The sequence below is a fragment of the Haliotis cracherodii genome, unplaced genomic scaffold, assembly GCF_022045235.1.
Source record: "Haliotis cracherodii isolate W230 unplaced genomic scaffold, xgHalCrac1.p SCAF_2, whole genome shotgun sequence".
Taxonomy (NCBI): domain Eukaryota; kingdom Metazoa; phylum Mollusca; class Gastropoda; order Lepetellida; family Haliotidae; genus Haliotis; species Haliotis cracherodii.
Window position 1 is genome coordinate 65,383,636 of NW_027266275.1, and position 27,694 is coordinate 65,411,329.

Here is a 27,694-nt window from a genome sequence, read left to right on the forward strand (position 1 = left end):
GTGTGTATCTTCTTTCCATCTGAGATATAATTTATGTGAAAACAAATCCTAAGATAAAGCTTATGGCTTTTTACTTTGAAATATGTCAGACATTTGAAGTATAAAGAGACATTCACCTAAACAGGTAACATGTATTCATCAGAACTGTCGCAATGACTTTGTTTTTTAGAAAAGATACAAGTAATTTATTAATTTTGAGGATTATGCAAACATCAGCCATACACAAATGAATTACAGTACAAACCCAGCTTGCTGTAATTTAGGATGTTCAAAATCTTATGGTAATGTATGTAGCAGTTCCAGAACTAGTGGTTAAGACTGATCATCCATCCATCTGCATAACCAAACCTCACAAAGTATATTAAGCAATAGTGAGTGAGTGAGTGAGTTTGGTTTTACGCCGCTTTAAGCAATATTCCAGCAATATCACGGCGGGGGACACCAGAAATGGGCTTCACACATTGTACCCATGTCGGGAATCAAACCCGGGTCTTCGGCGTGACGAGCGAACGTTTTAACCACTAGGCTACCCGACCGCCCCTATTAAGCAATAAGAAGTACTAGTGAACATACAATTTCCTAATTTATGGAATTATTTCAACGGAAGGAGTTTGTTGACATGATTGCTGTATTCCCCCATCAGGAGTGACACTGGGGTACTATGTACTACCTGTGGCCGTCTGATCCACTGGTTCCCATGCATTGATGTCTCGCACTAGGACCTTGATGACAACCCTCTCAGCGGTCTCTCTGTCCAGTTGAGAGGCCACATACACTGTGCCATTGTTGGGATACACATCAAAATACTCCTGAGGGGGAAAAAAACAGAGAAAAGATTTGAAAAACAGTTATTGGCACTTAATGACTTCAAAATTATTGCTTTTTTTATCATGGCAAAATTATACATTGTCAGTCTCCTTGACTCAATGGGCATAATTCCTAATTTGTAGCCGTGCATAGTAGTTGTTCCTTTATCAGCATTTTTCGGGGAAGTCGGACATAAAATTATGCATTGTTTGGTGATGAAAAACACAGTGCTAAAAATGGTTATCCTTATAGGGTACTTTAGCTAAACCAGCACTGTTCCCAAACTCTAACAGTTGATGTAAAGTTTGAAAGCCAGTCTCTAAAGTACTGGTACACAAGGTTAGATCCTCACAGTTTCAAAACTCATCACTGAATAGGTCCAGTCAAGGATCCTACAACAGTTTAGATTGTCTACAGCACAATTTTATCAAACTCGATTTACTGAAACGTTGTTAGTGAGTGAGTTGGGTTTTAAATGCTTTTAGCAACATTCATCAATAGCATCACCAGAAATGACCTTCACACATTGTATCAACGCCTCTGGCCTTCAGTGTGAGAAAAAATGCTTTAACCACGAGGCTAGCTATCACCACTGCCCCTAATGTTATTACTGAGTCCAGCTCATCATATTTACCGTTGGAAAACTTTAAAAGTCTAGATTCCAGGAGCATTCAACAGTTTAAGGAGTGTACACTACACTGAACTTACTGTTATGTTGCTAGCCACTACATCCACTTCATCATTGCGGTCGTTGTAGGCCTTTGTCAGTGACTTCAACACACTGTATTCTAGTTCACTGTTCAAATCAGCATCTGTAGCGTTATATGTCAGTACAGTTGTTCCTATACCCAGATTCTCCATCACTGTTTTTGATTGGCTCTCAGGTGTAAATACAGGTAATTTATCATTAACATCCGTCAGGTGAATGATGACAACACACCTGCCGGTCTGAGGTGGGGTGCCTTTGTCAATGGCTGACACATTCATTATGTAAACATTTTTGTCCTCTCGATCTAGCTTGGCACCTGTTTCTACAAATACACTACCAGTCTCGAAATCGATTCGAAATTTATCCATAGCACCACTTTCAATTCTATAGATGAATTCGTTGTTGGGACTCCCAATATCAAGATCCGTTGCAGTTACATTTAATAGGACTGAACCTGAAACACAAATATTAAATACTTAGTTCTAAAGGATCAACAGAATGAGGCTTGAAACACTTCAGGGATGCTTGGAGTTCTGTAAGAATGTGAATTATACAATATCATGAGTAAGTTTGTCTAACACTGCTTGAACTCTCTCACTTTTGTGCAGGTTGCTGCAGGCTACACAGATGCATGGGTTCAGGTACTGAGGACTGTTCCATTTCTGCAGATCTATAGGAGCAACCCATGAGCACAGCTCCTTTGGTGCAACCCATGAACACAGCTCTTTGGTGTGACACATGAACACAGCTCTTTGGTGTGACACATGAACACAGCTCTTTGGTGTGACACATGAACACAGCTCTTTGGTGTGACCCATGAACACAGCTCTTTGGTGTGACACATGAACACAGCTCTTTGGTGTGACACATGAACACAGCTCTTTGGTGCAATCCATGGGCACAGCTCCTTTGGTGCAACCCATGAACACAGCTCCTTTGGTGCAACCCATGAACACAGCTCTTTGGTGCAACCCATGGGCACAGCTCCTTTGGTGCAACCCATGAACACAGCTCTTTGGTGCAACCCATGAACACAGCTCTTTGGTGCAACCCATGAACACAGCTCTTTGGTGCAACCCATGAACACAGCTCTTTGGTGCAACCCATGAACACAGCTCCTTTGGTGCAACCCATGAACACAGCTCTTTGGTGCAACCCATGAACACAGCTCCTTTGGTGCAACCACTGACAGCTCTTTGGTGCAGCTCATGAGCACAGCTCCTTTGGTGCAACCCATGAATACAGCTCCTGTGGTGCAACCCATGAATACAGCTCCTGTGGTGCACCCATGAATACAGCTCCTTTGGTGCAACAGATGAGCACAGCTCTTTCATGAAACCCATGAGCACAGCTCTTTCATGAAACCCATGAGCACAGCTCCTTTGGTGCAACCTATGAGCACATCTATCATGAAGACAAACCTATGAACATTATCACTGGATTCAACCCTCTGATCAAAGGTCGCATCTCTGCACAGCAAACTGCAGCACCTTAGACTACTGTGCCACCCAAGCATCGTATCATGACAGAATCAGATCAGTGATCTGTGTCAATGCTTTCTTATGGTGACGCTTTAGGCTGAATTGTCGGAATCAAAACTGTCATACATTACTTCTAAAGTGTAGATTTAAACTGACCTTGAGTTGAATTCTCTGGCACACTAACAGTGTAGAGGTCCTCTTCAAAGATGGGAGCATTGTCATTCACATCCTGAACGAAAAACGAGCATCCTCAGATATAGGCAGATACATAACAGACACCAACTTCACAATTTGAAACAAACAGATGGTGACAGAAAATAAATCTCAGCACCCTCCTATGCATGATGATGGGGGAGTATGTAGCAGGGCGTGGAGTCATCCCACAGATGACATCCTTACCTCGTCTGCTTGCTGCAGGGTTAACCTCTGGTCATGTGGACAAGGCGTCCGACCTCAGAACTATCAAGTCACAGACATTTTTTGGGCACTACACATCCATGAAACATGCCAGAGCTCTTCCTGCCATGTAATACATTGACACATTGTATCTGGACGATAGGGCTGGGACGAGTCCAAATTTACTACCCAGGTACCCACCCCACTATTACCCAACCCTACCCAGGTAACCATTGTAGGTCTCAAGAGATAGGTACAATTGTCTGGGTGGGAATAGTTTGATCGTAGCCCTGGCAAAATGTATGTTAATACTCATAGAAAACGATCTGGTCATGCATACATTGAAGTTGACTGAAGTTTTATCTCTATTCAAACATATAAAGTCAGAAGGAATGGGTGCATAGTCAGAAAGAAATTCGAACATTAGTCACTTCTTGTGTAACCATGGAAGTTCTAGATAATTTTTGCCATTAAACAATATATCACGTGACTAACCACGGGTCTGGTAGTTCTATGGGTATCCGGGTCCTACTCAGGAATCTCCCGACCCGAGTACCCGAGTTACCCGTCCCAGCCCTACTGGACGACTGTGTACTGACCCATAACAAGGCTTCAAACAATAATGTAATTAACGTAAGACATGGATTTCTCACTGGGTACTGTGTCAAGTGTGGCTACAGCTTGTCATGACAGTGTTATTACAGCCTGTAACCATGTATAATGGCATCCTTGGTCCTGGCAGCCTTATCGAATAGTACCATAATACAGCCAAGGGCCTGCTCATCCACAAAGGGAAAATACCCAGTAACAGGGGATGTGGTGATGCTTAAAGAACACAGATCATTGCCTATTTACATTCAATGACAACTCATGTATCATTTGTAACCTGTTAGTTTACAGTTAATATCTCATTTGGACCATATGCCATAAAGGCTCAGTTTGCGAGAAAAGTAAACGTTATTATCAAATGAAACTTTCATACCCCATGCTATGTCATGGTATCTGAGTCTACATTCTTAGTGTTGTCATTTTCACATTGCAAACGTAGACCTACGGTTACTCTAATTTTATGATGTAATTTAGGCTTAGGTCAATACTCAAAATTATTTTGCTGACACAAATTTCATGATTAATAGTATTTGATATGAAATAAAAACTTGAAGCTACCTCCACTGTGATATCAACTTGAACTAGGCTTGTCTTCTGGGGCTCCCCAAGGTCATAGGCCATGACCTGCATGGTGACCTTGCCCTTCAATGTAGGGTCAAGTTTTTCATAGTCCAGAGGATCTTGCACCCAGATCCTGCCAGTGACTGGATCAATGCTGAAGTTACTCTCCAGTCCAGGGGTAACACTATCAATTCTGTACCGGACCTCACTGTTGTTGGTGAAGGCTTCATCGTCATCCAGAGCCTGATACAGAAGTTCTATTTTGATTTCTCTGAACTGCACGAATGGTAATTGCAATGTAATGATTCATATAGCCTAATATGCAAGGGCACAGGATCACTATGAATTATAGTTTTTCTTCCAATCATATCAAACCTTTCTACAATGACTCTCAACTGACTGTTTCCATGACGTTAGGAATTTTGAGATGTCAAATTTATACTCCATATACAACTGCAACAAACAACTTGACAATGGGCAAAGATAAATAATAACCAAACTCCATTGAAACCAAAGTCCTAATATTAATTTGATTCTACTGAAGCCATCTGTTGGATTCTCCGCTCACCTCCACCATCAACGGTCTGAGGAAGTCTACATCACGTTCTCTCACAGTGGCCTCATATGCTTGACGCCGGAACATTGGAGCATTGTCATTGACATCCTCAATGACAACCTTCACCTCCACTGGTGTTCTCAGGCCACCACCATCTTTGGCCTCTGCAGTCAGGTAATATTCATCTGTTGTCTCACGGTCAAGGTCACCAGATACATAGATGACCCCTGATTCAAGGCCAATACGAAATCTGAAAATGAAGTTGGATATATTCTTTGATTTTGTTGGAATTTGTTTTGTTACAGGTCATATTCTAATAGCATATTAGATAGAATGGAAAATGAACATTGATAGTTTTTTTAGAGTATCTTTATCAGTTGTTGACATGATCGATATAATTTTTTGTTGAGTGTGACGTACATAAAATGGAGAATAATCAGGGCAGATCCTGGGGAGGATCCTGGCCTGTCAGAAGGTCCTACAGACCAGCCACACACCATTCAAAACACAATAAATAAATTGAACATTGAAGACTTTATAGGCATTAAGAAGTTGAACATAGTCATGACAAGGAATATTTTGGACCACTTATTTATTATACATACACAATGTTTCAGGGCTACTTCCTTTCCAGGGGGCATGGGTGGCCCAGTTGTCTAAGGCGCCGCAATTCGCTGTGCGGAGTTGCGCCCCTCGGGCACACCAAAAACCTATGATTGTGGGTTCGATTCCCGGTATGCCCAAATTATGTTTCTAGGTTTGTCAGCACCATAGCCGTGCTCGTGGGTTTCACCAAAGTGGTAAACATCTGATATCTGCATCACTTCGGGCTTTCCTCCCACATTAAGCTGACACGCCCCGATATAACTGGAATACTGTTAAAAGCGACGTTAAACCAAACTCACTCACTCACTCACTCACTAACTCACCCACTTCCTTTCCACTTCATCAGGTGAAATGTGGTCAAATGTCACTTCACCTGATGAAGTGGAAACAAGTAGCCCTGAAACGTTGTGTATGTATACTAAAGTATTTGCTATCCATGCTATTCCTTGTCTTATTGACAGATATAAGTGTCTTACTTATTGTTTCCTCCTCGGATTGTGTATCTCACAGTGCCAAAGATGCCAGAATCTTCATCGGTAGCCTGCAAATTACAAACAAACAACTTCATTTTCTTGGATACCAATCTTAAGCTATTGACAGAAGATTTGCCAACATGGAGAAAACTTTAAAGTATAATTTCACAATGTAGTACAAACATGTATTTTATACATCCACATCTACATTGCACGTGTACTTTCTTCTTGCATTCACATGACAGATACAAAATGCTGTTTACTGTGAAGGGGTCAATTTTCAAGGCCTTGATACAAACGTGCAAGTATCAAGAGAAATTATTTTGTCTTAAACCAAGTTACTACATGTTCAGTACATGTAACTGCAACAATAAGCATGTAATTATTAAAGTGCTAAAGACCATTTTCATCTTGAAACAAAATATATATATAATATCTTTGCTTGTATTAGGAAAACCACCCTTATTAAATATTTATTAAGAGCAGCTGTTCGCTAAATCTTGAGTTTACAAGTACAGGTAAACAGCATAAAAAATGTAATATCCTGCCAGATATGAATCTCATAAATACTGACCCATAAAAATTCACATCAACTGTAAAGAACATCCATGCTTACATTGATAAGTGCAACACTAGTTTCAATGGGAGTATTTTCTTTGAGCGTCACAAGATAGGTGTCGTTGGCAAAAACAGGAGCATTGTCATTCATATCCTCAATGTTGACTGTAACAGTTGCAGTGCTTGATCGCCTTTCTTCTGTATCCATCTCCCTGGCAACCACCTAGGAAATATACACATATCACATATAAGCCTGTCAAGAGTAACACTGATGACTTTGTTCTACACTGCAGCAAGCACCAGGTCTTCTGAAGTGGGACAGTATACACAATAATAACACCTTCAGCTGATACTGTCAAGAGTAGAGACAGTCCAAGTAATTGAGGAGAAATGGGGTTTAACGTCACGTCCAAGATTATTGCACTTATATAGCGACGTGCATGCACGTGTGTCTGTGGCTGCTTGTACTAGTCCGGACTGATGACGATTTATAGTGCTAGCCAACTGAGATACCATGCTGCAGTTTAACATGAATACCCCACTCAGACCAGTCCTTTTTTAGCCCATTAATGCTGAGCCCCAGGCAGGGTAACAACAACGTCTTTTGGCATGACATGGCCAGGGACCTTCCGCTCTACCACTAGACCACAGAGGCGGTCAACAGTCCAAGTAGAGAACTACCTAGGACATCATGGAGATGATATGGTGAGAGTGAATGATTCAAAATTGTTTCATGAGGCAGACTACAATGTTCCAGAAGCCTGTAAACAACTGTCTTGGTCAAGGAAACTTGTGGTTGATGGCATGAACAACAATGCATGCCACCACGATATGATGCCGCACTGAAACTCACCAGATCTACAACTGTTTGCTCTTACAACCTTTCTTCTGGTTAAATATATCCTTAACATTTAAAAGAGATGTTTTTCAGACAAAAACATTAAAACTAAATAATGCAGTGAAAAGATTGAAGAATGAAAATTGAGTAAGAATATAAATAACTAGCATGAAGGTAGATAGATCTACTATATTTCTCATCTCATATTTCTAATGTATAACTTGGTTCTTTTTCCAATTGGGGGCGGTCAGTTAGCCTAGTGGTTAATGCTCTCACTCGTCACACCGAAGACCCGGGTTCGAGTCCCGACATGGGTACAATGTGTGAAGCCCATTTCTGGTGTCATGATATTGATGGAATATTGCTAAAACCGGCGTAAAACCATACTCACTCACTCACTCTTTTTCCAATTAGAGGCACATAAACTAAAAACAAATGTTCTAAATGTTCTTAAGATATGTTATGCACTGACATTGTCCTACATCTGTAGCTTATATATACATGCATTGAAATAAGTCATTGACATACCATCAGTTGTATACAATCGAGAGATCAATAATCTCATTTAATGTCTACAGTCAAGTAACACTACAATCAATACCACATGTTGTGACATATAGATCTGCCATCTATTAGCACAACAGTTAAATAGGGAGTTATGACACACAATTACTCACATACCAAGCAAACATGACTCTCAGGTGTTATATGTAAGGCGGACGTCTAGTTTCCTCTTTATGTCAAAACAGCTCATAAATATTAAACATGAAGAATGTATTGCTTATTCCCGCTTACTCATTATCAGCATTGATCTACTAACACATGTCCCTAGCCAGAAAGTAAAGTTTAATGTATGTATCCATTAGGAATTGACTCTGGATATTTTTCGGATCATTGAGGTATGATTCAAAAAACCAATGAGCAAACTGTACGCACACAATGCCCTGTGCATGACGAAACACACTACGTGTATACATACAGTTTGCACATTGGTTTTTCAATTCATACCTCAATGAATGCCCACAAAAGTCAGTAGCCAATCAACAATGAATAGGATAAAAAAAAGTTCATCGAACCTGTCAGTCAAGGCAAGGTATGATGCGGAAATGCCATACCTACTAGGCTACTTCATCACCTCATTAATGAGGTATTGTAACACATCCAGTCAGTCAGTGTGGACTAGTGCAAGACATGCATGCTTATCCTTTCACGGTAAAGTAAACATAGCCTGTCATTAGACCTTGAGGACTGCCTCTTTGGTCTTGTGCACAGAGCAACTGTCTGGAGTGCGGAAGGTCGGTCGTTCAAACCCCTGTGCGCATCATACCAAAAGATGTTAAAAGATGGTACTTGATGATAAGGGGATAAAACAAGGACTCAACTGTTGGCTCAATGTGGTACCAATGTTCTCTTACAACATGGTATCTCAACGGACTAGCATTAGTCTAGACTAACACTAGCAGACACACATGTACGCACACACACAAGCACGCATTGCAATAATGTTGAACACGATGTTAAACACCATTTGACTTTACCTCAAAAACCTTGTGTTACTTCAACAAACGCATCAGTTCCAATCAAAAGTACTATTGATGTATATCTATTTGTAAACATCACTTATCTATCTCAGCATGTATGCTGAGCCATGAAGGTCACTTGTGCCCCTTTCAAAAACTAACCGGGTCGGCCGGGTAGCCTAATGGTTAAAGGGTTCGTTGTCACGCCAAACACCCGGGTTCGATTACCGACATGGGTACAATGTGTGAAGCCCACTTCTGGTGTCCCCCACCGTGATATTGCTAGAATATTGCTTAAAGCGGCGTAAAACAAAACTCACTCACTCACACACTCACCCAAAAACTAACCATGCAGATAGTAAGTGTGAGTTAAAGTATGGGAATTGGGGTATAACTGGGCCCCGCACCTACCTCAAACACCAGCTGGTGGTTCTTCTCATAGTCCAGTTCCTGGGAGTTGTTGACTCTGATGAGGACTGTGGACTCAGCATACACCTCAGAGGGCAGTGGCAAGAAGTCCTCGTATGGCCGCCCATCCTTCTGTATGTGCAGTTCAAAGTGGCTGTTGGTTCCCTGGAACAAAATAAGAGGAACATTCTTCACAAATTTTAATTTTAGAACAATGATAAAAACAGGATCCCTTTGTCGACTATACAATACGAAACTTCTTTGTCAACTTCTTTATTATGATAATAAAGAAGTTGACATCCATAAATTCTCTTCCTTATGTGTATCACTTCTAAATGCCTTTCAAAGACTTGTATACAATACAAATACTACTTCATTACTAATTGACATGGTTGATGCACATATGTGTACGATGAAAGACAAGTGATATAAGAGCATGTAGTGAATGTTCTTTTGTTTGTTTGTTTAACGCCGCACTCAGCAATATTCCAGCTATGTGAAGGCGGTCTGTAAATAATCGAGTCTTGACCAGACAATCCAGTGATTGACATCACAAGCATCAATCCACACAATTGGGATACGATGACATGCATCAACCGGGGCAGTGAATACCTGATCCCGTTGGTCGCCTCTTACAACAAGCATAGCTGCCTTTTACGGCAAGCATGGGTTGCTGAAGACCTATACAACCCCAGATCTTCACGGGTCAGTGAATGTTCTGTTAGACCTACAGATCTCTGTCTATTTCATGAGATCCCGTCTACCGAAGACCTTAAAGGCGGCCATTGTTCACCCATTCTGATACTGCTTAATCCCAAGGTAAGGGACCCGTGAAGATTCCGGGTCTTCAGCAACCCATGCTTGTCGTAAAAGGCGACTAACGCGATCAGGTGATCAGGCTCGCTGACTTGGTTGATGCATGTCATCGATCCCAATGATAACTGGAATATTGCTGAGTGCGGCGTTAAACAACAAACCAACCAACCAAGATAAGGTTTACATTAGTGTTGATGAGTAACAGGTATTAGATTATTTCCAAGATATATCTAAAAGGAACCTCTGTCGTTAATCTAGTGTTATTCAAGCTTGTGGTCCACATTCCTCATGTTATATGTATTAGCCAGTCATGCTATTTCCAATACTGGGTTCTACCAACACACCTGATCTGCATCCGAGACTCGCATGACTTCCTGCTGGAATGTGATGGGTACCCCATTCTGCATGTTTTCCAGGATACTGGCATTATAGGAGGGCTGGCTGAACACTGGATCGTTGTCGTTGATGTCCCGCACAGTGATGGTGACAAGGGTAGTCTCTGTAGTCTGGTTGGTGTTCACTTGTCCGAGTGGAATCATCTCTGCTGCCTGTAGAGGAATTGTTCAAGATGTATAGGACTGACGAGCACATGTCGCCGGAAAAAAAATTTATTCGAAATCACAACATGGAAATGCAATATTCTATCAATTTATAACAAAACAGTGGCAACATAAGGCTAAATAACAAATGAGCAATGTTTATACTGCATTTACAAGAATGTAAATAACCATACTTCTTAAATATAAAAAGTACAAATAAGTTCTTCCAAAGGAATCCCTTCAGGACAAATCTGCAGTAGATATTTTGAAATACTACCTGAGGCATAAGAGGTAGGTGAGTATTCACCAATGATTTTTGCTGTACTATAAAGCCAGGATTTGCCTCAGCATCAATAGACAGATACAGTTCCAAGCAGTGATAATTAATGGTACTGTTCATGTTAATAGTTAACGAAATGGTTCTCTTAGAGTTCATATATCCAAAGTCAAATACAATATTTAACTTTATTACTGGCATTCCAAAATGTCATCCCTTCCATAATTAATAGGGAAAGAGGTGCAGCACAGCTTGGTGATTGCTTACCTCCACATAGAAGGCATACACGCCCCCTCTGTTCCTCACATTCTGAGAGTCCCGATCCAATGGGTGTTTTACAGTCACCCATCCAGAGTGGGGATCGAGGTCAAAGTTCTGATAGTCACCTGCAGCAAAGATAAAATTAATTAATTATGGTTTACACGTTAGCCACGGACAACCACAGAGGTATGACCCTTTATCAGTTGAATGAATGATCACCTGATAAAGGTAAGTGAGTGAGTGAGTTTGATTTAATGCCGTTTTTAGCAATATTCCAGCAATGTCTTCAGGAAGTTACAATTTTCCTTGGTGTCATTTTGTAGCAGAAATATAATTCTGTCATTCAGGGGTATTATACTGATTCAGGTGATGACGTTCTCTGATAACTGGGCTCCATTCCACAAAGTGGTCGTTATGCTGAGACTGTCATAAGTCAATGTTAAAGTGTGCGCTAAGATCACTTTGTGGGAGGTGGCCCTGGTCTTTAAGCTTGATATATTGGTTTTTTTTTTTGTTTTGTTTGTTGTTTAACGCACTCAGCAATATTCCAGCTATGTGATGAAGGTCTGTAAATAATCAAGTCTGGGCCAGCCAATCCAGTGATTGACATCATGGGCATCGATCCACTCAATTGGAGTATGATGACCAAGTCAGCGAGCCTGACCACCCGATCCCATTAGTAGCCTCTAACGACAAGCATAGTCGCCTTTTACGGCAAGGATGAGTTGCTAAAGACCTATTCTACCCCGGATCTTGACATATAGAATCAGAAAACTACTTTGACAAAATACAGAATTGTACAGACTCAAATGTATATACAGAGCAAGTGAAAAGAGCTACTTACCACTAACAAAACTGTATGTGAGGTTGTTAGGAATACCCCTGTCTCCATCTAAGCCAGACACTTGCTGTATTGCTGTTCCCTGGATTCACGAACAGAGAAGAAACATGTACTGGAATATATAGTCACAGTGGAAGTGAACAACACATGTTTGCATCATGTCGGGTTAAACATTCCAGTTTCAAGAAAAGACAGTAAAATCCCTCAGTTTGGTGCCATGTTTGGGTATATCCCATACCCATCATCAGTGTTTTACTGTGATATCAGCACTACTGAAGGACACAGCTTCTAGCATAGTTACTATAGTGTCTAGCTTCCAAAAATGAATACTGATCACAGCAGTAGAAACTAACAGTTTAAGACTACTCATCTCTTATAATGATAACATATAGCAAAACCCCTTAAAAGGGTAAATTTCTTCTAGTCCTTATGATATCTTAACCATTGGGGAATATGGCAAGGCCAATATGACCAGTGCCAATTTCAAATGCTGGTTCATCAACATTATTTTCATAATTACAGTTTCCAAAACCCAGTTCCATTGATCAAAATCAGAAAAAAACTAATTTTCCAGTTAATCAATCATCATAAGCCAGAGAAATGTTTCTTTGAATGTATGCATGCATTTCCAATATGCATGTAAGGCAATGTTTTTTCACATGCTCTTCACATGTAATTTTCATGGCTATTTTCCCTTTTACACTCAATGAAATCAGCTTTGGGGGATTATCAAAACTTGTTATTACATGCATGTACTTGCGTTGATGTTTTATATATATAATAATGACTGGTATTGTTCAGACCAACAAGGTGTCACAGTGCTAATAATTTGATGAAAAAAACATGCTGATTCCTTTAAGTAGTATCTGTTGAGAGGCACTTACCACTGTGACATTTTCATCCACCTCCGCGCTGTACGGCAGATTGATGAAGTACGGTGGAGTGTCTTGAACATCCAGAACAGTCACCACAAAATCTGCCGGCTCTCCTTCCAACCCATAGCCATCCTGCACAACACATGATGTATTTCAATGTTCATGAAGGAATTGAACCCATGAAGGTCCGGGGTAGAATAGGTCTTCAGCAACCCATGCTTGCCTTAAAAGGCGACTATGCTTGTCGTAAGAGGCAACTAACAGGATTGGGTGGTCAGGCTCGCATGTTGAAGCCTGTCATGAATCCCAATTGAGTGGATCGATGCTCATGATATCAATCACTGGATTGTCTGGTCCAGACTCGATTATTTACAGACCGCCGTCATATAGCTGGAATATTGCTGAGTGCGGCGTTAAACAACAAACCAACGAACCAACCATGTAGGAATTGTGGCATGTACGGGAGATAGGAGTCGCTCCCTAAGAACAATTTTATTCCTTTTAAATAATGAAGACAAATTATTATATCTAATTCTCTATTCAACTTACAACTGCCTTGATTTTGAACTGGTAGAAATTATGCTTCTCATAATCCAGTGGCCTGATGATTTTGATGACCCCCGAGTATTGGTCAATTTGGAAGGTGGTGCGGTAGTCCTCGTCTGCAGCCTGGGCATCCGTCTACATTGAGAGAGGGATACAGTCACATCATTTATCATTAACAATGGTACGGATAAGAAGTAATGCACATCATATGGCACTTATTGAATAAAGTCTCTTGAAAATACAGTCTTTGAATTATTACTTTTAAAAGTAGTAGTGCATTTTTAGTTCAATGCTTCCTCTCTTTCTATACTGTGTGTCCTACCTCCATGGAATACTGTATGGTTCCTCCCCTGCCATTGTCGGGGTCAGTGGCGCTGACCCCAGTGAATACTACTGACCCTGCAACCTCACTCTGGAACATACAGAGAGTCATGTACAAGGAGACATACTTCAACTGTTGAGGGAACCTGTCCGGCTGGGGAATAGCTAATAGTTTAAGCAAGTGCTTGTCATTCCAATGTTCCAAGGTTCGATTCCCTACATGTGCACAATGCGTGAAGCCCATTATTGGTGTCCTTGAATTTGTTGCTTCTATGGCTGGCTATCGATACAGATCATAGAGATCAATAATTGTCAATTAAATATCAATCAATTATCATTAATATTAGAGAAGTCCAAAAGGAATCAACACACTTCATGCCACTGGTGAGTGGTGACACAGTTGTGCATGAATTACTCTGTGGACATTTAAGTTATAACAAAAACTGTTGCTTTCTGTTTTTGGCAATTGACATGATTGACAATAACAAGTGTTTTGGAAAATTTTATTTCTCAATAGTTTATGTAAGATATTATTGATGACACAAATTTCATATGGATAATCGTTACTATTTCTTACCATGTACGATAATTCCATTTATCGATCTTTTTAGCCAGCTTTAATTGCTTCCATTTTATGACTTTAAATACAATTTAGAAATTCAAATGAAGATGTTAAAAACTCTTATTTGTCTCACCTCGTTTATTGTGGCTTTGTATGGCATATCTTTAAACTGCGGCCTGACATCATTCACATCCCTGATAAATAATGATACTCGGGCCGGTACCTACAACAATATTAAATGATGAAATGGCTACAAATATAATAATGTGCATACTCATAATGGACCAAATCCACACCCTAGAGCAGGCTTAAAAAACTTCATTAACCTGGTCAATCGATCAGTGTGCACTTGATTTTCATTCTCATCTCCCTGGGGAGTATACAACCCAAGCTGCGTGTGAGGCACTAGATGGTTAACAGTCACATTACCATCTCATCCTACCCATTCACTGTGAACTGAGACATGTTTTAACAGTCACTTGCCCTGGGAGACACCACTTCATTTCCAAAAAGGACAAACTTATCACATTTTTCACATGTACAAGAAGCATCCCATGTAAATCTTCTTCATCATCTGATCGGAATAATTGTCATTTATGATACAAAAATTGAAAGTTGAAATATGAAGAAATAATTTACCTCACTTGTAGAATCGTCTATTGAGAAAAAAAGTTTTCTTTCACTAGGTTCCTGAAAATATATGAAATATATTTACTTCATATACATGTACACAAAACACAAACCTAGTTTACAAAAATACACCATCCTGAATCTCCATAGCGAGACTTTTGTAGACTCGGACTATCTTGAAAGGATATATTTTGGGACTGATGTCGGAAGTCCCTGAACCTTTATCAAAAGAAGTACTCTCCATTATACATTCTTGCCCCTAATAACTCACATAATCTCTGTCTAGTGCAGCTTTAAGGACAATGTCAACAATCCATGTGTCGGCATCAACTTTCCGAGGAGCACTCAGGGACACCAGCTTCTTGGTTTCATCTGTTGACGTTTTGAACGTCAGATCTTCTGGTCCATCGAAATCTACCGCTGTCAGGTTGCCAAGAACGGTATCTACAACACCATCATGATCCTCATAAATATCACTTAGTAACAATTACTTTACGTAAATACCAGGCTACCTAACAGAAAAGAAAATCATATTTAAATACCAATGCCTGGTATGCTCTACATCTCGCAGGACCTCGGGTGTCATGTCAATTCATATACAATACCAGTGTATATCCAAATGTACTTGTGACAAGATGTTACCCTGTATATGTGGCATAATAGACTAACGTGTTATGATCTGAGATGGGGATAACTTGGGCTACTTGGCTTGGGAGCAATTATAGATCAGGTCATTCAAACACTATCTTAACAATCATTCACTGTAAATATCAGCCTTATCCCCGTTTAACAATCATTCTCTGGAAAACTCAGCCCTGTCCCCCTTTAACAATCATTCTCTGGAACCATCAGCCTTGTCCCCCTTTAACAATCATTCTCTGGAAACCTCAGCCTTATCCCCGTTTAACAATCATTCTCTGGAAAACTCAGCCCTGTCCCCCTTTAACAATCATTCTCTGGAACCATCAGCCTTGTTCCCTTTAACAATCATTCTCTGGAACCATCAGCCCTGTCCCCCTTTAACAATCATTCTCTGGAACCATCAGCCTTGTCCCCCTTTAACAATCATTCTCTGGAACCATCAGCCTTGTCCCCCTTTAACAATCATTCTCTGGAACCATCAGCCTTGTCCCCCTTTAACAATCATTCTCTGGAACCATCAGCCTTGTCCCCCTTTAACAATCATTCTCTGGAAACCTCAGCCTTGTCCCCCTTTAACAATCATTCTCTGGAACCATCAGCCTTGTCCCCCTTTAACAATCATTCTCTGGAAACCTCAGCCCTGTCCCCCATTAACAATCATTCTCTGGAAACCACAGACTTGTTCCCCTTTAACAATCATTCTCTGGAACCATCAGCCTTGTCCCCCTTTAACAATCATTCTCTAGAACCATCAGACTTGTCCCCCTTTAACAAGCATTCTCTGGAACCATCAGCCCTGTCCCCCTTTAACAATCATTCTCTGGAACCATCAGACTTGTCCCCCTTTAACAAGCATTCTCTGGAACCATCAGCCCTGTCCCCCTTTAACAATCATTCTCTGGAACCATCAGACTTGTCCCCCTTTAACAATCATTCTCTGGAACCATCAGCCTTGTCCTCCTTTAACAATCATTCTCTGGAAACCTCAGCCCTGTTCCCCTTTAACAATCATTCTCTGGAAACCTCAGACTTGTCCCCCTTTAACAATCATTCTCTGGAACCATCAGCCTTGTTCCCCTTTAACAATCATTCTCTGGAACCATCAGACTTGTCCCCCTTTAACAATCATTCTCTGGAACCATCAGCCTTGTTCCCTTTAACAATCATTCTCTGGAACCATCAGCCTTGTTCCCTTTAACAATCATTCTCTGGAACCATCAGCCTTGTCCCCCTTTAACAATCATTCTCTGGAACCATCAGCCTTGTCCCCCTTTAACAATCATTCTCTGGAACCATCAGCCTTGTCCCCCTTTAACAATCATTCTCTGGAACCATCAGCCTTGTTCCCTTTAACAATCATTCTCTGGAACCATCAGCCTTGTTCCCTTTAACAATCATTCTCTGGAACCATCAGCCTTGTTCCCTTTAACAATCATTCTCTGGAACCATCAGCCTTGTCCCCCTTTAACAATCATTCTCTGGAAACCTCAGCCTTGTCCCCCTTTAACAATCATTCTCTGGAACCATCAGACTTGTCCCCCTTTAACAATCATTCTCTGGAACCATCAGCCTTGTTCCCTTTAACAATCATTCTCTGGAACCATCAGCCTTGTTCCCTTTAACAATCATTCTCTGGAACCATCAGCCTTGTTCCCTTTAACAATCATTCTCTGGAACCATCAGCCTTGTCCCCCTTTAACAATCATTCTCTGGAAACCTCAGCCTTGTCCCCCTTTAACAATCATTCTCTGGAACCATCAGCCTTGTCCCCCTTTAACAATCATTCTCTGGAACCATCAGCCTTGTTCCCTTTAACAATCATTCTCTGGAACCATCAGCCTTGTTCCCTTTAACAATCATTCTCTGGAACCATCAGCCTTGTTCCCTTTAACAATCATTCTCTGGAACCATCAGCCTTGTCCCCCTTTAACAATCATTCTCTGGAAACCTCAGACTTGTCCCCCTTTAACAATCATTCTCTGGAACCATCAGCCTTGTTCCCCTTTAACAATCATTCTCTGGAACCATCAGACTTGTCCCCCTTTAACAATCATTCTCTGGAACCATCAGCCTTGTTCCCTTTAACAATCATTCTCTGGAACCATCAGCCTTGTTCCCTTTAACAATCATTCTCTGGAACCATCAGCCTTGTCCCCCTTTAACAATCATTCTCTGGAACCATCAGCCTTGTCCCCCTTTAACAATCATTCTCTGGAACCATCAGCCTTGTCCCCCTTTAACAATCATTCTCTGGAACCATCAGCCTTGTTCCCTTTAACAATCATTCTCTGGAACCATCAGCCTTGTTCCCTTTAACAATCATTCTCTGGAACCATCAGCCTTGTTCCCTTTAACAATCATTCTCTGGAACCATCAGCCTTGTCCCCCTTTAACAATCATTCTCTGGAAACCTCAGCCTTGTCCCCCTTTAACAATCATTCTCTGGAACCATCAGCCTTGTCCCCCTTTAACAATCATTCTCTGGAACCATCAGCCTTGTTCCCTTTAACAATCATTCTCTGGAACCATCAGCCTTGTTCCCTTTAACAATCATTCTCTGGAACCATCAGCCTTGTTCCCTTTAACAATCATTCTCTGGAACCATCAGCCTTGTCCCCCTTTAACAATCATTCTCTGGAAACCTCAGCCCTGTCCCCCTTTAACAATCATTCTCTGGAACCATCAGCCTTGTCCCCCTTTAACAATCATTCTCTGGAACCATCAGCCTTGTCCCCCTTTAACAATCATTCTCTGGAACCATCAGCCTTGTTCCCTTTAACAATCATTCTCTGGAACCATCAGCCTTGTCCCCCTTTAACAATCATTCTCTGGAACCATCAGCCTTGTCCCCCTTTAACAATCATTCTCTGGAAACCTCAGCCCTGTCCCCCTTTAACAATCATTCTCTGGAACCATCAGCCTTGTCCCCCTTTAACAATCATTCTCTGGAACCATCAGCCTTGTTCCCTTTAACAATCATTCTCTGGAACCATCAGCCTTGTCCCCCTTTAACAATCATTCTCTGGAACCATCAGCCTTGTCCCCCTTTAACAATCATTCTCTGGAACCATCAGCCTTGTCCCCCTTTAACAATCATTCTCTGGAACCATCAGCCTTGTCCCCCTTTAACAATCATTCTCTGGAACCATCAGCCTTGTCCCCCTTTAACAATCATTCTCTGGAACCATCAGACTTGTCCCCCTTTAACAATCATTCTCTGGAAACCTCAGCCCTGTCCCCCATTAACAATCATTCTCTGGAACCATCAGCCTTGTCCCCCTTTAACAATCATTCTCTGGAACCATCAGCCTTGTCCCCCTTTAACAATCATTCTCTGGAACCATCAGCCTTGTTCCCTTTAACAATCATTCTCTGGAACCATCAGCCTTGTCCCCCTTTAACAAGCATTCTCTGGAAACCTCAGCCTTGTCCCCCTTTAACAATCATTCTCTGGAACCATCAGCCTTGTTCCCTTTAACAATCATTCTCTGGAACCATCAGACTTGTCCCCCTTTAACAAGCATTCTCTGGAACCATCAGACTTGTCCCCCTTTAACTGTCTTACCTATTGGTGTATCTTCGGGCCATATAATAACACCACCAAAGTTTCTCAGCTGAGGGGGGCTGTTCGAAACAACTGAAACAGAAACAATATGGTTTTTTTATTAACACAAACTTTTACTGACTCATGATGTCACCATTCACATCGGTCAACTCACCAACATCTTACATCAACAATAAATACACTAAATGATGAACTTTGTGAAAGATGAACTCCTTCATGTTTCCATGAAGAAGAAACTTTATGGAAAGTTTTAATAACACAAAGGGGAAATAATGTCCCCTCATCCAGAGGTTTCTTTCGACCTCATCAATTCTTTTTTCATAGGAAGAAAAAGTGACATAATATCTAAGTCAAACTATGTCAATTTCACCCCATTCTTCACAGGCAATCTGTCACCCTACACAGCCACAGGCACATAACCAAAGTAGACATATCAATGCCTGACTACAATGTACATAAAACCGTCGTCAGCAATCAATTTAATAAGGTCTCATAAGGAGTGTGCTAAAAGTCTATAACAAAGGAGGCATGGCGCTGGAGACTGCTTATACTTATAGGTTATGAAACTGACAGATATAATGATATGTCCATCCATGACATATATTCTGTATTGTGCAGAAAAAGAATAAAATACACAAACCTTCCCATTACAACAGAATAGTTACAGCTCTGCTCAAATTTATGACAAACTGTTTACTAATTTCCTTGCTGACAAACACGAGGACTCACACACACTTGTAAAGTATTTGAATATAATTAATCAAATTCTCCTTACACTGATGTTACTGATTCATGCACATGGGCATTTTTTCTTGAATATCAACATTTTCTCAAGAATAGCGATACCATATTGGGTGTCTTGATTTGGTTGGGAATTTTGATAATTGAACAAAGAAAAAGAGTTTCATTGATAAGTTCATACTATTCATTAATTGTAAATAAATAATCTTATCTTTAGGGTTTTATGATTGGGTAAAGTTTATTTTGAATACATGTCTCTAATGTAGAAATGACATATTTTCTTTTCAACAATGTGATAGGTGACTATTGCTTGTCGTAAGAGGCAACTAACAGGATCGGGTGGTCAGGCTTGCATGTCATGGTATCCCAATTGCATGGGTTGATGCTCATGATGTCAATCACTGGATTGTCTGGTCCAGACCACTGTCATATAGCTTGTATATTGCTGAGTGTGGCATTAAACAACAACCAAACAAACAAATATTTAATGTGAGTATGATGGAACATACAATTCCATCTACAACCTCCATGGTGCTTCATGTAACTATCTCAAGGACAAATAAGGATATAAAATTAACATTTGTCATTTGTTTGACTGACATGGAATGCATACCCTCATAAACCCTCAAGCTGCAGTCATATTTCTCACACACTACCAGTGCTCATGCACTCCCATGAATTACCTCCACACAGTAGGTCCATCTGGCTTTAGAGATCAGACTTATGTCATTATCATAGGGTTGGTTCAGCAAGAAGGTATCAAGCAAGGGAAACGTAAAAATGACAAGCTAAATAACCTAGAAACATCACAATGATTGTATTCAAGAATTTAATCATCTATTACATCATGTCATTTGTTAGGTGAGATAAAAATTGGTATTCAACAAGAAAGTACACATTATCTTTTTATAACATACTTTTACAATGTATTTTCCTAATGATGTTCATGATCTTCATGACCTTACTCCGTGTCAGGCAGATGGAAAGTAGTATCGGAATTCGGAATTATTCCACTTGAATGAACATTCTCATTCACTCAAGCGAAATACTGACTTTATATATTCAGATAAATATAGCATTTCGTCACTACAAAAACCTTGTATATCTCTATCTAAGGGGCCAAACATGACATGACACACATGCAGATATATGAAAAGTTTTAAAATCTTTATGATCAGGCAAGTACACTGTTACATATCTATCAAAATAGAAAACTAATTAACATCAACACAATATCATAGCAAAATTATTTCATTGATACACAGCAAAGTTAAAATCATGTAAATCATATGATTTTTTTTAGTACATTTAATGAAACAAAAATACAAAAAGTAAGCAAGACATCCAGTTTGGTTCTCATGAAAAATCATCTACCTATGACAGGACTGGTAATCTATTCAGGAAATCTATGTTATGTATGACACGTATATGTGTAACCATGGCAACCTTACCTTCATTGACAGCTAGCATGGACAAGACATGATGGGGTGAGTTAGTGATGAATCGTGAGCAGACAGACACAAAACACAATACGCCAAGGTTAGTGGGAACATCTTTGTGCTCAGAACTGAACCACACAAAAATACTTCAAAATCTCGAAAATAAATTTCATGAAAACCACAGTTAGTACACACAATTATTTTTTTAAATATTTGATTACTCAAATAGATGTTATTCAAGTTCAGATTGATTCTTGAAATATCAAACACTTTCCGTTAATGTTTGTATGAAGAGGTTTAGTTCTGGGAGTCCCATCAGTTGTGATGCCACACACACACAGACAAGTACAGGGAAAACAAGGTACCAAGACAAGATAGGAACATACTAGTAGTACCTATTACTCTGTTCTCCTGATCTAAGCAGTGAAACTTCATTGTCCCATCGGAATACATATCAGCACTATGGTGTAATATCATGAACAGTGAAGTGAAATGGTGTTTAACACTGCGTTCAAGATGTTGCCTTTACACAGCGACGAGCATGCATGTGTGTGTGTGTGTGTGTGTGTGTGTGTGTGTGTGTGTGTGGGTGTGGGTGTGTGTGGGTGTGGGTGTGTGTGGGTGTGTGGGTGTGTGTGCTTGTATTAGTCTTGTCTTGCCTTGTTTTAGCCTTTTAATTTTAATGCCGAGCACCAGGCAGCAGAATAACAACAAGTACCATCTTTTAACATCTTTTGGTATGACGCGGCCAGGGATCGAGTCCCAAACCTTCCGCTCTCAAGGCGGATGCTCTACCAATAGACTATGGAGGCGGTCAATACCATGATGGAACATACATGTAAACAAGTATGTCTGTGATTCGATAGACTGCCAGGCCTCCTCAAGTAAACAAGTGTTCACTGTATTTAAAACATTGATGTTATACATAAATTGTTCATTCTAAACATCAGACTCCAATGTCAGATTTGCCATTTTGTTTCGCCATAAGAATGTTGCTTATTCTGCAATCATTTGTGAAGGTACAATTGCATAAATTATAACATACAAGTCTGTCATCCCTAGTATTTACATGTTAACAGTTACTGTTTGTCATTCCTATTTGCTTCTATAAAGCTGGTACATATAATGCCAAATATGCCCTAGCAATTTGAAGATGTCTAACATGACAAATGCTCCCCATTTTATTTGTTGGTAAGAGTCTCTAGCAGGGAACCAGATTTGGGTTTGTTATCCTCTCAAACATCCTAAGCATAGCATTTCAGACAGGAATCTCTCCTGCACTGAGCCAGTTCATGTTGGCATTACAAAAGTGTTTAGTATTCCATGATCCAAAAGGGATTTGTAGCATACACCATTACATGGGCAGACGGCGTGGCAGCCATCTTTGAAATAGTGCTAGAAGGGATGTAAATGCTTCAAATGTTCCTAGTCACATGGCTCTCCCTGTGGATTTTAAAGTAAACTGTCAAATATCATAACAACATATGAATTGTCACACTCAGATACAAACAGTCTAAAAAATATACAATGTATTTTTAATGTTTAAAAACTATATTCAAAAGAAATGTCAGGCAATCTGAGACACCCTATCTATATCTATATCCTACCTGTTACATATACAAGGATGAAATACTTTAGATACTTAGTTTTAATGGAATTTAGTTGGATTTTACACTCAAATCATGAGTCAGTCCTGTATCAGTGCACTGTAACTATCTTCTCTTTTCAATTTTTTATTGTGTAAAAAATTGATGTAAAGAGATTGTTTGTTTAAGTTAGCCCACTTAGTAGGGAAATAGCCCCGCATCTATAAAACTTGGGAATGTATCAAATTTTAACACAACAGGCATGTTATCCCTCATATCAACCCTGGTGTTAGCAAGTAAGAGATTACCTAGAATCATGCTTATAAAAATCAACATGACGCATATAATGTTTTTAAAGTTTTGACAACCAATGAAAAGTGTGGGTATCTTCCTCCTTTGACACTGATGGATATAATCCCTTGAAGGGTCCGTGTTTGTGTATAAGAGATAAAGGTATGCCCGATATTGTGTTCCTCATTCCTTTATTTGCTCAAACTGGCAGATGCTGCTGTATTTAAAACATAGCATGGATGCTAGTTGCATCAACTATGTTCATACATAATAGATACATTTTGAGTCCACAGAGTACGAGGCACAGTATACAACATGCAAACATTTGTCTGAAGGACATGGGGTCAACTTATAGCTTCAAATCTCGTAATAAACGAGAAAAAATTGTACAGACATTGAGTCCACGAGAAAGAAAACCGTGTCCATTAACAAAATGATTTGGGGCTTAATTTTTATACAGGTAATGTTACTCAATAGTGCTATATATATATATATACATACATTTTCTGTTTTCTCAGATGCAAGTATACATCATCAATTAGTAAGTACATGTATGCCTGTGTATATATATATATATATATATATATATATATATATATATATATATATATATATATATATATATAATTGTATCACACAGGCATACATGTACTTACTAATTGATGATGTATACTTGCATCTGAGAAAACATACCTACATGTGTGTATGTGTGATTAAAATCAAAGTGGTTATATAAACAACAAAAATATAATACTACTAATTATACTTATATTATACTTATCTAATTAGGGGCACTAAGGCTCAGTTCATTATAAAATACATGAACAATAACAAAATCATAAATGAAAGCTTTTCTTTGACAGTATAACGAACACGCTTATGACTGACCGATACAACAAATATATTTTTTAGTCCTGTTCATTTGTTGTATGTATGCTGTATATATGCTTATAACGAACTACGTATATTACAAACGAAAATGAATGGTCCCTATGAGCAGATGAGTTCGTTATAACTGTAGTTTACTGTATTTGCTACATGTTTAACTTGCTGTTTGAGTAAGAACATAAATAAATAAATGCCTCACTACTGATCTGAAGCAGAGAATAGCCAGTATTTGTATTCTTATTGATATCGGCAAGCCAACTCTGAAACCGGCCAGATTTATTGACCATCATTCATGTCCTTCAGGTCAACTTGTGTACTGTACACCTGATTGATTCCTAATTACAGTCTGAGTAAAGAGAAAACTGCATGACCAGTCTCCTGATCCCCGTCAGCTCCTGGCCACAAGAAGCACAAAGAAATTTGATACATTCTTTACATTATTAAGTAACTTGCAAACACCCCTCCCAGGAACAACTCCGGCATGGTTCCCATGTGCAATATGTATGAGCAGCAAGATCTGCTATTGGTTTAGAAGCTGACGAGTATGTACTAAGCTCACCTGTCCCACAGAACAGGTAAACTGATACAAATAAATCGGAAGGCTTGTGTTTAGTAAGAAACATTTCTTAACAATTATGTATCATTACCCAGGTAAATGAGGCGTAGAATGGAATGGGTGTGATGGTTAAACCTGTCTTAATTTTAATTCATAACGAAGACAACAAAAGAATATATTAATTGCAAAGGTTTTGAACTGTGTAGGTTTGTATGGCATAAGCATGTAGGTATATACTTCAAAAGTAATTCGGATAAATAACAATCTACATATTGAGTTGTCATTCTATTTATGAACATACAGCAGTTCAGCCCTTGAAATGTTGATACAGTTAATTATAGAGAGAAGACACTATTAGCTCCAGTCAGATGTACTTGCAACGTGTGAAAGAGGGTGACCTCAAAGTCATTTATATGTAGGCTATTTAAAATTATTAAAGTATTTGGTGCATGAATTTATCATTGATTATACCTGTGTGCAGAAAACTAGAAGGAAATGATGCACTTCTCCCAGGTGAGTGTGAGTGAGTGAGTATGGTTTTACACAGCTTTTAGCAATATTCCAGCAATATCACGGCAGGGGACACCAGAAATGGGCTTCACACATTGTACCCATGCCAGAAATCAAAACCAGGTCTTCGGCGTGACGAGCGAACGCTTTAAACACTAGGCTACATGACCGAACCGACCAGCCCGACCTGATGAAGGGCAAGAAGTAGTCCCAAAATGATGTAAAGACAATAAAGGAGTTGTTATCAATAATAGTATAATGTCTTCAGGATGTAACAATTTCATTTGTACAACAATGTACCCATGTCGGGCTTGAACCACTAGGCTACCCGACCGCCCCTCTCCCAGATGAGCCACTTTGCACAATCACTGATGGTTCTATAATGGAGCAATTATTTTATTCAGTGTTCAGAGAGTACGAGACAAAAGGTTAGTCACTGAGATGAGTTAGGCCCACACAGAACGAACAGCAAGCACATACAACACACACAAGTTAGTACAAGCCAACAGTAGTTCGTGTAAACAAGAGATGTACGCACATGATGATGATATTTATATCCATGATGGGAGCCAAGTGCTACTCATAATGTCATAATAGCCAAAACGCACTATATTTTTATATCTATGACAATCATATATCACATCATAACAATTTCTATGAAAAAATATATGTTATATATCCACTGCATTATTAAAAATATAATCAGTCTCTTCAATACAAACCTGAAACTTATTATAATTATGCCTAACCCTGCATCTGTAGAGCGTGCTATAGGAAATATCCCCACTACAAACAGCTACATTATAACTGAACCATAACCTAGTAACACATAGTGACAAGCAAAGCACTCACCTGTTCCTATTATTGTAGAGATGACTATAACACAAATAACATAGAGTCTACTGGTGTTTCCCTGAGAGATGCAGTGTGCCATGGCTGAAGCTTAGGGTTAGGTAGTGGTCAATCAGCTTCACCTGCTGGGAGAAAACACAGACATTAGAAGGTACCAACATACATGGTCTCTGACAGTGACATACATCAAATCATGTTAAACATCGTACTATTTCAAAACACAAGAAATAAGCATGATTACCCTAACACAGAGTCAACAGAAGTGATCCTGTGAACAACTGCACATGTACCTGTAATCAGGTAAAGGTATGAGCAAGCTGTATTGCAGCATACAACCTGCTAATTTGCCAATTAGTACCTGTAATCTTCCACTGCATGTTTCTGTATCTACTGCCAGTAAACCCAACTTCTGTAATAATGCCAGTGCATACTAAGTACAAACCTAATGATTTCATGGAAACATGCCCAATCAATATGCCACTACAAACTAATTGCTGCCCTGTTAAAACACCACACATTTTCTTCTGTTGTTTGTGGACTCACTCGCCAAGGTAGCATAGACAATATGAGGAAAATATCAAAAAGGAACACGTTAAGTCTTCTGACACCTCATCCATATGAATAATTAACAAGCATCTACATGTGTCATGATCAACCATTTCACAGACACATGGTGTCAACATTATTGTTCCAAAACTGTCATTTCATTTTATGTGAGTGAGTGAGTATGGTTTTACACTGCTTTTAGCAATATTCCAGCAATATATAGCCAAAAATAGCCTTCAAACATTGTACCCATGTCAGGAATTGAACCCGGGTCTTTGGCGTGGCGACCCAACGCTTTAACCACTAGGCTACATCTTATTCTTTCATACTACTAAAGTTAATCTGTCATGCCATGACAGATAACTATAGCAATGTGAAAGAATCAGGTGTTCTAAAAATTCTCTGAGCAGTATATCAACCATTATATCTCTGTCCTGTATAACATAGTTTAAACATGACACCATCACACAAACACAAATTCTGAAAAATACATGACTCATCATCCTTGCTACATCATCTGTCTTGTCTGAATTCTGTCTGATGTACATGTAATGTGTTTGATGGGGATCTTGTAACGGCTTCCCCAAGATGTATGTATACAACAATAAGAAAGACATTTGTGAAACTGATTTATCCACATCATGTAGAGATGTTACTAAAAAAGACGCTGTCGTTCCATAGCATCGTGCTTGCCAGCAGCCCACATCTGTCGCAGACATTCCACACGATCATGTTTCATCTGACACAGCATATTAGTAATGAATATAAGATAAATCCCTGACATTCCCCAAATAGCGCAAATGTTTCATCAAGGACTTCTGTGTGACAGGACAATAAATACTCAGCACAAAATAATATTTCATATACTAATACCTGTTCCTTTACAGA

The 27,694-nt window shown here is 39.6% G+C and overlaps 1 protein-coding gene across 8 annotated transcripts in view; it reads right to left on the reverse strand.

The window, feature by feature from the left end:
• LOC139468368 (cadherin-23-like) overlaps positions 1-27,694 on the reverse strand; it is a 71,232-nt gene that overhangs the window by 27,738 nt on the left and 15,800 nt on the right. For 7 of the 8 annotated variants that reach the window (XR_011653685.1, XM_071250284.1, XM_071250285.1 and 4 more), the window contains exons 2-20: positions 26,261-26,385; positions 19,398-19,469; positions 15,462-15,634; positions 15,200-15,250; positions 14,694-14,783; positions 14,000-14,089; positions 13,681-13,812; positions 13,141-13,263; positions 12,260-12,338; positions 11,422-11,540; positions 10,683-10,886; positions 9,526-9,687; positions 6,815-6,979; positions 6,202-6,266; positions 5,132-5,369; positions 4,561-4,806; positions 3,154-3,226; positions 1,516-1,970; positions 671-809 (exon numbers count right to left, since the gene is read on the reverse strand). Coding sequence is in view for 7 of the 8 variants with exons in the window: in XM_071250284.1 (XP_071106385.1) it covers positions 671-809; positions 1,516-1,970; positions 3,154-3,226; positions 4,561-4,806; positions 5,132-5,369; positions 6,202-6,266; positions 6,815-6,979; positions 9,526-9,687; positions 10,683-10,886; positions 11,422-11,540; positions 12,260-12,338; positions 13,141-13,263; positions 13,681-13,812; positions 14,000-14,089; positions 14,694-14,783; positions 15,200-15,250; positions 15,462-15,634; positions 19,398-19,469; positions 26,261-26,342 (2,758 nt within the window). In the remaining variant the exon portion in view is untranslated. The remainder of the gene's footprint in view (positions 1-670; positions 810-1,515; positions 1,971-3,153; positions 3,227-4,560; positions 4,807-5,131; positions 5,370-6,201; positions 6,267-6,814; positions 6,980-9,525; positions 9,688-10,682; positions 10,887-11,421; positions 11,541-12,259; positions 12,339-13,140; positions 13,264-13,680; positions 13,813-13,999; positions 14,090-14,693; positions 14,784-15,199; positions 15,251-15,461; positions 15,635-19,397; positions 19,470-26,260; positions 26,386-27,694) is intronic. The other variant, XM_071250286.1, reaches the window with a different exon arrangement.